General features: G+C 48.0%; 1 protein-coding gene across 1 annotated transcript in view; it reads right to left on the reverse strand.

The window, feature by feature from the left end:
* Positions 1-8,070, reverse strand: part of VOPP1 (vesicular, overexpressed in cancer, prosurvival protein 1) — a 93,129-nt gene extending 85,059 nt beyond the window's left edge. The window contains exon 1 of the mRNA XM_012648798.1: positions 7,955-8,070. Coding sequence (XP_012504252.1) covers positions 7,955-8,008 — 54 coding nt within the window. The 5' untranslated portion in view covers positions 8,009-8,070. The remainder of the gene's footprint in view (positions 1-7,954) is intronic.
* Between the last annotated feature and the right edge of the window lie 4,415 nt (positions 8,071-12,485).

The following is a 12,485-nucleotide window of genomic DNA, read 5'->3' on the forward strand; positions in this document are numbered from 1 at the left end:
GGCTGACCTGCCAGCCAGGCTTCCTTATTCCCTCCCATACCCAGTCCACAAAGAAGAACAATCCTGCTTAGGCCATTTTCTAAGCCGCTTCATTTCTTAAAAGAAGACCCCTGCACTTCACTGGGGAGAGATGGCAGTGTTTGTGTGACTCAGTTTTCGGGTATAATGAATTCTGCGGGATCCTGGGCTTTTTATTTTTCCTTTACAACACCAAGACATTGAAGCCAACTGGAGAGCCACATTCATCTTTACTCCCAGTTAACCAAAAGTCCCGATGTGACCTAAGTCCCGATGTGGTTGCTGCCTTCTGCTCAACCAGGGAAAGAGAGGGCCAGTTTGTGCCCTTGTATTGTTTCACCCAGCGCAGAGATTAAAAGCCACGGTTGCCAGTAATCACATTCTTCCTTCCCCTTGTTATGGACACTTTTGACCAAGTTTCACCTCAAACCATTTACAGATAGACTAAAAAAACAAGCAAGCACAATTTTAAACAGAAGAGTAATCAAAACCCTCTCTCTCTGTAAATGTGCAGGGAACCTGGGCAGAGGGACTTTGGCAATGATTGACAATATTCCCACCCTGTTAATCCAACCTGCGCCATGAGTTAAATTCTGAGGGCCTCCATCAATGCCGGGGCATTTCTCTTTTTACAGGTGAATCAACTGAGTCAGCAACAGCTTAAGTAATGTTCTCAAAGACTCCCAGCCAAAACACAGAGTGACTCTCCACAAGACATGGTCATGTCACCATCCAAACATGAAACCTCTGTCCCTCCGCCCAGGTTCCCTGCACATTTACAGAGAGAGAGGGTTTTGATTACTCTTCTGTTTAAAAATTGTGCTTGCTTGTTTTTTTAGTCTATCTGTAAATGGTTTGAGGTGAAACTTGGTCAAAAGTGTCCATAACAAGGGGAAGGAAGAATGTGATTACTGGCAACCGTGGCTCTTAATCTCTGCGCTGGGTGAAACAATACAAGGGCAGAAATACTCCGTGCTGGAAACAAGCAAGTAATTTCAAACCCAATTTATAAGATGGGATCTCTTCATTCTGGTCTGAGGACACTGTTCTCTTGTCAAGAACTTTGACGTACACTGCCATGCTTCCCGACATTTTATTTATATATATGGATATATATATATGTATACACACACACATATTTTATTCATTGCCACCCTGTCTTCACTGACCACTTTACTCTTTAACACTGACAAGTGAAGGTCACAGTTTGCCAATTCCCAAATGCAAGAGCCTTCTGGAAGGCTCCTTCTCAACTGCTCCACAGTATCCGGGTGCAAATACCTCCCAAATTTGGGTATCTTGCTCCTGAATTCAGACTCTCATTTGTTAGATCTCTTTTCACCAAGGACAAATACTCCAACCAGCATTTAAATTCTGACTTTTAAAAATTAAAGATATCACTGCTCTCCAACTCAAAATCTCAGTCACCTGTGTCAATCCAGAAGAGGTCTGCATATCTGACTCTGCTCTGTTCAACATTTCTAGTAATCGGTCAGATGAAACCATGGTATGATAACCAAATCTATTTATCGCACAAAACAATATGGGATACTGGATTTTTAAAAAACAGTATTCAGACAGATGTTGACAGGCTTAAGAAGTTAAGATGAATGAAGTAAAATGAAACATGATTAGAATCAATGTATAGTCTTCCACTTAGGTTTTAAAAAAATAACAAACAGCTCCACAACTTTCCTGAGGAGTTGAAAGGTAGCAGCAACATATGTTAGCAAGATTTACGTCTCACTGCAAACTCAATGTGAGCCTCCTAGCTGCAGGGGCGGGGTGGGGTGGGAGGACACACAAATATAATCTTATCCGCTTATGACAAGGTCCAAACAAAGGCTGTGACAGTGCCAAACCACAACTATAAAACAAAGCCTCAAAGGCCGGAACATTTTCTTGAATATATTTTGTGTAATATTTTATTTGTGTACACTGTTGCTAATGAAATATTTAACTAGTGCATATTTTAAATGTTAAGGTGTAACATATATTAACTACAGCTAACAATTTTTTTAAAAGGAAAAAAACCCCAGAGCATCCTCACTTGTTCCAGTAAATGCCAATGGGGAAGACCTGGAGGGGAGCCCAGGGTTTCGTGACAAGAGTGCTCGCCACTGCGCTCGTTCCTTCTAAAACGGCTCACCAACCCCACAGCCCGCTCAGCACCGGCAGCCCCAAACCAGTCTGTGATCACAGGACCACGGGAGCACATTCGCCAGGACCACACCAGCACACAGCAAACTGACCTCACATCCCACAAAGACACAGCAGCTCAAGACACCAATGAAAGGGATAAAAGATCCGGCAGTCAAGCCATTTAATAATCACCCAAAAGGTGCCCAAAGGAGAATGATATGAATGAAAAGGACTAAAAAGGACTAAGAGAAGCCGGAGGTGGGGGTGGGGGTGGGGGTTTACTGACTGGAGCAAATGATTCTGACAGAAAAACAGACCTTCCTGTGATCATGCCACTAGAGTGTGAAGTCAAGTAAAAACCATCCTCTCTGAAAAGACAGCATTGCTAGTCAATCATCTAACACAAAAACACAAGCTATGCTGGCCCCAGCGAGGCTTTTTTTCTTGAACACCTGGGGCCTTACCTTGCTTTTTTTTAATCACTTGTTTTGCAGAACTGGGAAATACTGAACAAACAGAAAACGGGGCATGTAGCCCCGTCAGCACCTGCCAGACTCCATTCCAAGAAGTCAGACAAAACAACAGCTCTCCATTCCCATTTCCGAACAGCAAACTGCCTTTCACAGTAACAACTGCTTTGCTCTTCGTAACTCCAATAAAAAGCCAAGCTCCTCATCCTCGGGCGGCATTTCTTCTTCCTTTCAAGCCATCTCTTTCCTCCCTTGGAAAGGAAAATAAACTTGCTTTAAAACCTATCTTAATCTTTGAGTCAAGAATTCCTTCTCAGCCCATGGTATGAGCACCCTGATATTCTATGCATCAGAGAATTTTGTCAGGAAAATTACACTCTCCCCCACCCCCAAAATGGAGTCTTCATTCTAAAATGAGTACTCAGGATGCAATTAAGTTAATTTTACAATTTGAGCTCTGTTTTTCAAAATAAAGTCCCAATTAAACTTTTTTCCCCACTATTAACTATGAAATGTTGATCCCTGGTTCACATGGATTCACTCTGAGTGGCCTTTTCTAGAAGCCACTATTTCCAGACAATGAGATTTCTTGTTCACTTTCCAGCTCAGCAGAATTTTCAAACTGCGGCTATGAGGATGGTGACACGATTCAAAACCACATCATGGGAGAAACAACAGAAGGAAATGAAGCCTGGAGCAGAACACCCTTAGAGGAGACCATGCAGCTGTGTTCACAGGCTGAAAAGCAGAAGTAGGGCCAGGTGGAAACAGTACAGTCATTGCCCTTCAATTTAACAGAAAAGTAACAATCGAAGTTGCCCCAAACCTTGATGCTTTGTCTTGAGAGATATGAGTTTCTGTCACTAGAGCTGTTGAAACACTGATTAGCTCTAAGTCCAGGAGTACCCAGCACAGGTGCCTTCCACTTCAGAGCCCACAGCTAATCAAATGTCTTCCCCTCCCCTAACGCAGCCTTACTCGGTCCCTTCCCCCCATCACTCACTGATCTATTCACTCAAATATTTACTGAGTCCCACACTCAGGGCCAGGCACTGTTCTAGGAGCTGAGGATATTTCAGTTAATAAAACAGAGCAGAATCTTTGCCCCTAAAGTCCTTACACGGTGGAAAGTCAATTCCACCATATTCTGAAGATAACAGGTACAGGCAAAGGAGGGTACTGGTCAGAGTAAGGTAGACTAGGAAGGGAATAGGGGTGGAATTTTAAACAGGGTGGTCAAGACAGGCCTCACTGAGACGGCGGCATTTAAGGGGCTTCATCAAGAGGACAGCATAAGTGAGTTCTAGGAAAATTAATTGCACTGGGGTCTAACCAAGTGGTCACGAGCATGATCCTATCCCTGCCACGTGTTTCTGAAGTCAGTTCCCTCGCAATTAGCCTTTATAGCTGTGCATAAGCAAAAAAGAAAAGCAAAGGCCAAGGAGAGCCCCTGGTCTGGGCCTTGCTCAGACACCTGGACCCAGGCCTTCCCCACATCACAGCAGAGTCCTTGCCCCCAGCGTCATTTATCACCCATGGGAACCCAGCCTCCCATGGAGCTGCCAGAGACCTCAGACTCCCCACGGGCTCCATCTTCATTCAGACAGCACGTTGCCCAGATTCTAAAAACTCTGAAGAGTGGGGGGGTTGCAAAGGTTTATTTCAGAAAATTGGCAGCCAGGCACTGTCACATCTGTTGGAATTCCGGGGCACGAAAAAACATTTGGCAAAAGATAAAAAAACACTCAAACACAACTTGGTTCTAATTTCAAGAATCCTGAGCATCAAAACATACAGGACTTCAGAAAAATACTCAGTAATCCTTTTATTTTCCCTAGTTGCAAAAGACAGCGTTCATTTTCCAACCATCTCTCTCTAAGAGATGACCTCTCCTTTTTCCAGTCGAAGTAGAGCTGTTCTTTTGTTTAACAATGTTGAACTACAAGGCCCAACCTGGCTTAAGAGTTTCCAGCTTTTGGTCCCAGAGAAGGATCAGAAAGAGTATGAGTCCGTCCCTCGGTGAAGGGAAGCAGAACCTGTAGCAGACGTGCTGGTGGATTTCACGCTAAATCGTACACCACACACTTACCGGCTCATTTCAATAAAGGCAGAGCTCTTCCAACAAATACTAAGTGCATTTCGACAGTGTCAAGGACCCAAGCTCTAGAAAGAGGCTGCAGTGAAACAATATCTGGAAAACAGCGCACCCTGAAGAACAGCCCCAGGGACGGGCATATGCTCAGGGCCTAATTACCCGCCAGGTTCAACAAGTGCAATCAGAAAGTGTGGCTGCAGCCAAATGAAAGCCACCGGGACTGCTTCAGCAGGGCTGCTAGGAGACAGCTTAGTGCTTTCTTTTCCAGCAAGGGCTGTTTTCAGGACCTCATATAAGCAAGCCAGCCGGCCAGCAGGACAAAAACACAGAACCTTAGAATTCTACCAGACAAAAAGGGCTTTGAAGTTCCCCTAATCTTGGGAACTAGAGCCTGTGGCCACCCTTGAGAATCTGCCACATCTGTGGCCCAGGTGCTGGGACTTAACCAGCTGGCATGAACTGACTGAGGGCAGGGAAATAACATCAGGGCCCTCACTGGCTGCTCCTGGAATTCACAGGAAACTGAGTTAATAGAAAAGGTCACTCCAGTAATGAGCTTGTAAGATGCCTCCCTGGGGGAGGGATGGTGCAGGCAGCTGCCTGCTTCTCCCCAAAGCCCCACCCGGGCTTCAGACTGAGCACGCAACCAGTGTTTCTGGGCACGGTGCTGCTCAGGCCTGCTGTCCAGGCATAGGTATTAACAGCCTCAGATTTCATTCTCCAAACTGTCAACAGTTTGTTCACTAAGTTATATGGTCCCTCTAAGGAAGGGTGACTGAGTTTCTTAAGAGTATTTTGCTGATCTTACCTACGTCACAGGACACACACTTCTCCAAGGACACCACTGCCCTTGGAATACACAACGTGCAAATCCTCTACATGCCTCCATGTGTACAGAGACCATGAGGGTCCACACTGGAACCAGACTGCTGGGGTTTACATCTTAACCCTCCCACTTCACAGCTGTGAGACTAGGGACAAGTTATTTCACAACTTCCATTTGAAATAAAAAATGAGGATAAAAGTAACTGCTAAGAGGATTAATAAATTAATATTTGTAAAGTGTCTAGAACACTACCTGGCACAGGGTAAGCACTCTCTGAGTGTTTGCTTTTAATACATGAAAATACACGTGCAGTTTTATGTCTAACAAGAAAGTAAATTCCTATAAAGGGATGGTGAAGCAGGGGAGGAAGCCTTTCTCAAAGCAGGGTTTTAGATACCTCCCAACTCAAGGACCTCTCACTAACATAAAACCCCCATGCATGATCCCAGATGGTATCAGAGGGACAGGGTACCAGAGGGTGGGATGGACTGGGACAGCCACTGCCACAAGGCCCCCTTAATTCCAGGTAGTGTATGATGAACTCCATGGCAAATTTATACTTTTAAACCAGCTCAAGCAGAACGAAGACAAAGCAAATGTCCCAGGTTGCAGCCGCAGTCAGCAGCCAGAAGCGAGAAGTTATCAAATGCTCCCTCGATTGTTTCTATGCGCTCCACTCGAAGGGAACCCTTGGCCTCCTCCCAGGCTCCGCAGCTGTAACTGCACATTTATGTATGTGACTCAGGACTTCAAAAGCATCAAAGGTATTCTGATAAAATACATTCAGGGCAAACAATTCAAGATGCAAAATCTCAGATATAAATCCCATGTAATAAAACTCCATGTGATGAATTATAAAGGAATCTGCTTAATTCCTCAGAGAGACATTTCTCCACCACAGATGAAGTGTTTAGGATTATCACCCTCTAAAAGTGGGTTATGCCACACTACCCCCTTGAAAACAAAACTGCCAATCATCCAGCTATTCCGCTGTGTGAAAAGCATCATCTTAGTCACTGAGGTTTCAGTTTTACGTCACACTTCTGCCTGTAAGATCGTTTCAACCTTTCAGACACAATTTGAACCCCTATTAAGATGACAGATAAATTTCTATGCAATAAATCAGCTATTTTGGAAAGAAGTGAGTCCGCAGGCCATTTAGGCTCGGAGCAGAGCACGGTTCCACACAGACTAAAGGCCTGGGAGACGTGGGTGGCACAGACTAGAACGAAGGGAAGGCTCGGTGATTTACACAGAAAGGAGGACAAGTGGAGGCACAGATGCACTCAGGTACGCACACATTTGTTTTCATGTAAACAGTGCTCTCTGAGTCACTTCTCCTTTGTTCCCCACAGCCAGTCGCTGAGAGGATGTGACTTCTAAGATCTTAAAATTCCGAACAAACGGAAAGAACCAAGTGGAGGCGGCGCTCCAGGAAAACATTAAATACCAAGCTAGGGGCGATACTTCCAAAAACAGGAAATCTTGGCTATGGCAGAGCCTGGAGCACAGAGAAACTTCTCCATCAACCTTCTCAAGAGAAGGAAGACTTTTCCTTCAACATTTTGTAACAACTAACTCCACAATAAATGAAGACATGAAGTAGTCATTTCCAGCCCTAATCTTCAACTATTAAGGGAAAAGGTTTATGACTTTCTAAAACAGAGAGGACCGAAGAGAGGTAAGTTACTCTTTACCCGTTGACTTTGACTTCACTAATGCAACCTTCCTTCAAAATAATGACGCTGAGGAGGGAGTTGAACAAACCCTAGCTCAGACGCTACACCTCAGAATTCCACTAGCTCCCACTTAAAGAACCTGCTTGAGAACGAAGCGGGTGGCCCCATCAGGGAACGCAACCTTCCAGCCAGAGCAGTCCCACGAGGGCGGCCGGCCCCGCGCGCACACCCGCCAAGCGGACACTCCGTGGGATTTTCGGCCCGCGTCGCAAGACGCTGCGCCTCATTTTCACAAGCAGTGATGTTTCCTCCTCGTGCCCGTCTCTCCTGCTCCTCCGGCATTCCTACCACATTTCCAACAGCCGCCCCCGCCCTCGCGCCCGGGACCCCCGCGCGGACGCCGCGCCGGGAGACCCCGCACCCCGGCCCCGCGGCGGGCAGGGCTGCGCAGCGCACAAAGGTCACTCCCGGACGCGGCAGCCCGGAGCCAGGAGCGAGACATCAGCCCGCCGCGAGGGGGCTGGCGCGGGGACAGAGGGGAAGCCCAGAAAGGGGCCGAGGACCGGCCGCGGGAGCCTCCCCACCCCTTCCAGCTCGGGACGCACCAGGTCCGCGTGGCTGCGGCTCCCGCCGCTCGGCCACGCGGGCTCTCCCAGAAGGGCCTCCCGGGCACCGCGCCCAGCCCCAGCACCGCGGCGCCACGCCGGCCGCGCCCCGGCCCTACCTCCAGGAGCAGCCCGAGCAGCAGCGCCGCCACCCTCCCAGCCCGGCGGCTCATGGCTCCTCCGCGTCCTCCCCGGACGCCGGCGCGCGGGTGGCGGCCGCTGCGGGCCCTGCGGCGAGCGGGTGGGGAACCCGGACGCGCCGCGCAGCCCCGGCAGCTCCGCCCCCGCCGGCGCGCGCGCCCGACACGCCTGGCCTGGCGCGCGCCCGCGGGCTCCAGCACGCCAGGCCCGGCCCCAGGCTCGGCTGCGGGGCGGGGGCCCACGAGGCCGGGGTGCGCGCGCCCGGGGCGTGGCGGGGCTGCGCGGCGCGGCGAGCGGAGGCCGAGCTGCCGGGCGCCCCTCCCGGAGGAAGACCCAGGAAGGTTTTGCAAAGCCCGTCTCTGAGGTGAGGCTACTTCCGAGGGGGGTGGCTGTGGACAACCCGTCGCTCCGTCCGGCGCCCTGAGGCGGCGCCCTCCCTCGGGTACCCGCGCCCCGCCGGGAAGGGCCCGCCCGAGTGTGACGGGAAGGACAGCCAAAGGCGAGGAAGGCCGACCGAAATAGGGGGCTCCCTCCGCCTCACCTCTCGCTTAGATGTCGGCACTTTTTATGCCGGCATCCTCCTGCCGCGACCTCTTTGGGCTTCACCGCACTTGCCCCCCGCCCCCGAGTCCGCCCTCCCGTTGGGAGAACTGCTGCTGAGTGTGCGGTGTCACTGCCGACCACCCCTCCTCCTCGAAGTCACTGTTTTTCACAAGACAGCTCAGATCCCACTTCATTCATAAGGGTTTTCAACAAGCGTTTGTTGAACTCGAGATGGACTGGACCCTGAGCTGGAGGCCCAGTATCTGGAGGTGGACGAGAAAACTGCACCTGGAGTCTAGAGAGTCACTCAAACCCCCATGTTGCAGAATGCTGAGTGCAGAGACCAGGAGGGGTGAGGATAACGGAGCATAAAGGACGTTCACTACCTGTAACTGGAAGTGGAAGGAGTCGGGTTGTAGAAACAGGTGTCACCTGAGGAAAGGGCCACTTTCCCAGACTTCAAAGCACACACTCATTCGCTGAACACAGAACCTGCACCCCCGGAACTATGCCTGTTGGAACCAGAGCTTGCCGAGTAAGGCAGGAAGGGTGCCTGTGGCCTTCACTGTCGTGCTGGGGCACCGCCTGACACGCCTGCCAAATATCGTTGGACTCGAGTAACTTCGACTCGCTACCATGAGGGCATTTTACAGCTCTTCTTAAGGGAAAAGTTAACTTGTAGAAAACTAAGCTGAAAGCTTGGAAGAGACACAAGTGTTTTCTCCCTATGGCAATGTAAGTGATTTTGTCCTGTAAAAATGCAAATGACTCCGGTTAGGGTTAGAACCATAACCAGTTTTCTATCTAATGTATCAACCTCGTTCCAAGAGTTTTCTTTTCTTTTCCGCATTTTTTCACTGGCTACATGTATGTCAGTTGCCTGCATTCTCCTTTGAAGCAGCTTTGTCATCCTACTGGTTCCCTCTTTAATGGGATAAAATGGAACTTTGGCATATGTTCACTATATATTGATATGCAAATTATGTCTCTGTTACATTTTAAACAATACACTAATGCCAAACATAACCTCCCTCCTGCCTCTGTATCTCCACCTAGAAGACTGTTTTGCTGAGTTCAACTTCCTGGAATTTGTATAAATTTTTTTCAAAGTGTAAAATTAGAATGTTGCCTATGCTTTCGCCTCAGTCTGATACCTCTCCTGTGTGCTCTCTGTCTGGTCCTGAGTGACTGGTGGCTGTTTGGCACAGTTGGAGAATGGGGAAAGGAGCCACCCAGGCTGCTTCCTTGAGCATAAATTATAAGGGCATCAAATATCCCTGAACAAAGTAACAAGATGAAGAAGACTGTATTCACTACAACAGCTTTCAGGGAGGGTATGACTTGGGGTTAGAAGAAATTCTCCGATCAGTTGTTTGGGGCAGGACTGCACATTCCCAGGTCTGCTCAGCTACCCCTAAGGAACGAGGACCCAGAACCTGGGCCATTTATGTTGCCAAAGGAAACAAATAAAAGGGAGACTGGGCTTGACCTGCTGCTGCCCTGCAAAGCTCCATGGAGTCTACCTAAATGATGAACATGTGTTCATTCATTCAGCAAATATTTACCTACACCTGCTGTGGGCAAGGCACCATTCTGGGCATTGAGGATACAGCAGAGGACAAAATAGATGAAGCAGTGGCAAAGAAAGGCAGAGTGGCTGCCCTCACATAGACTTCAATCTAGGGAGAGGTGACAGAACAGAATAAATAAATAAATGTGTGTATGTCAGATGGTGGTAAGTGCCAGGAGGAAAAATAAATTGAGTAAAGCATTTAAGAGTTATGGCTTAGTGTTATTACAAACAGGTGGGTCAGGTCAAGCCCCTAAGGCAGGAACAGAGACCCAGAGGTAGGAAAGAGCCTAACCAGACTCAACTCAAAGGCTGGGAGGCAGGGCAGCTGGAGCCCGGGGACTCCCCAGACAGGATAGTGGGGGTGGAGCCCTATGCTTCCCTATAGGTTGTAGGACCTGAATTCAAAGAGGAAATGGGGGCCCAGTTCTGAAATGGGGGATTTAGTTCTGAAAGAAATGGGATGTCGTTTGAGGACTTTGAGGATCACCCCTAGTGCAGTGTAGAAAACAGACTAGGGCAGGGGTGGGCAGGGCTGAGAGGAGGGCAGACAATGGAAGTGCGCTGAGGGGAAGGCTGGGTCCCGTCCTCACATGCCCTGGTCTCTGCACTCAGTGCTCTGTGTCATGCCGTTCAAGTGACTGGCTTTCCATCTGGTCTCCAGGCAAGGGATGAGGTGGAGGCTCATACCTAAAGGCTAACTTTGATGATGAGTATGGGAAACTAACACCACGTAGCTGTTCTGATTTTTTAAAAAAAATCACAAAAACCTCGAGTGTGTTATCCCGCCCAACACATCTGCAGGATGTTGCCCAAAGGTTAACAGGAATCAGATTTTAGGAATCCTGTTCTAGAAGAACTGCAAGAAAGACCTGACCCTCAGGTAAACAAAGTTACAAGCTCAGAAGAGCTCATAAAAAAAAAGTGATGCGGGTCTGGACAGGCTTGGTGAGGGTTATCTTAAAAGCCTTCTTAAAAGCAGGCGGGTGGAGGAGGGAGTGAAAGGAACCAGCCAGGCCTTACTTCTCCTTTCAACAGACACAGAAAGAAGCCTCAGAACTTCCCCTATCTGACTAAAAGAAGCAACTTCTGGGAAATGAGGCTGCCATAAATTCTCACTTCAGGCCGGTCTTCTCCAGGGAAGAAAACCGAGAATAAGCTCATCATAAATCTCCTCTCTGGGTGCAGTTTCATGGTCATGAAGAAGAGGGGAAAGACCACTACCACTTGCCTAAACATACATTATCACAAACTTTCTTATCTTCCCTTTTTTTTCTCCTGAAACTCCACTTATTTGTCTTTCCTAAAGACACCTATGTGTTTTTCTTGTAGAACAAATTTCTCCCTTTCCCTTTCTACTAAGTTAGATATACTGTGTAAGCCTGGCTAAATTCTTCCTGCTAATCTTCCTTTTGCCATTATACCTACTTATTCTGACTTTTCTCTTAATTTTTTAATTAAAACAACAAAATTTATTAAATGCTAGGGGCAGGAGAGGAAATTTTCAGTAATAAATCTTACACTATACTGTAAGTACCCTTTGAATATGATATAGAATTAAATCATTCAGCAACTCTGGAGAGTAAATATTATACCTTTTTCACACATTAGTCACTCACGATTCAGAGACAAAAAGTAACCTTCTCAAACTTGTCACCTAGTAGGTGGTGCAGCTACACTGAGCTTCATCTGGCTCCAAAGCCCATACATCCTCTCTGCGCTGATGGAGAATTTCCCTTGAGAGCAGTAACCTGGGGAAAGCATTTCCAAACTCGTGAAGTCTTAGGTAAGTTCACCGTAATACTGAAGCCTCTAGACTTTGGTAATGCCTTGTGGGCATGGTTTTATGTCTCCTCCATTCAAAGGAAAATTATAGCCATACTTTTCTTTGGCTCTGTTTGCTACCAGGGAGCTTTTCTCAAAAGTTACTCTCAAGTAATAACCAGAACCAGAGTGTTCATTAGGACTTTCTCTGAGCTTCATGAGCGAATGTCCTTGGATTCATGCTTGGCACCAAAGACCTCAGATGTGTTTTCTAATGACCAGAGAAGCTGGTATCTCTGCACCAGGCAAGAACATCTCCACTCCTTGTGAGTGCTTCCCACCCATTTCATGTGCAGTCAGAGCAGCAGCCTCTTGTTCCTGGGCCAGCAGCCGCAGGGGCTGGCATGTCCAGTTCGGTCAGATGAGGTCTTCTGAGGTGTTTTAAAGGACAAACAACATGACCATTCAGTGGGCGCCTCTCTCTGTTTCACAGTTGGCATCTAACACGGCATTGACATATTTCTTTTTTGCAACCTCTGTTCCTTCTCCTGCCTAAAAACTAAGCTGTGATCACTTAGGTGCGTGTGTACGTCGGATTCATTTTTGTATCCCTGCAACTGGCACAATGACAA

The sequence above is a fragment of the Propithecus coquereli genome, unplaced genomic scaffold, assembly GCF_000956105.1.
Source record: "Propithecus coquereli isolate 6110/MARCELLA unplaced genomic scaffold, Pcoq_1.0 Scaffold294, whole genome shotgun sequence".
Classification (NCBI taxonomy): domain Eukaryota; kingdom Metazoa; phylum Chordata; class Mammalia; order Primates; family Indriidae; genus Propithecus; species Propithecus coquereli.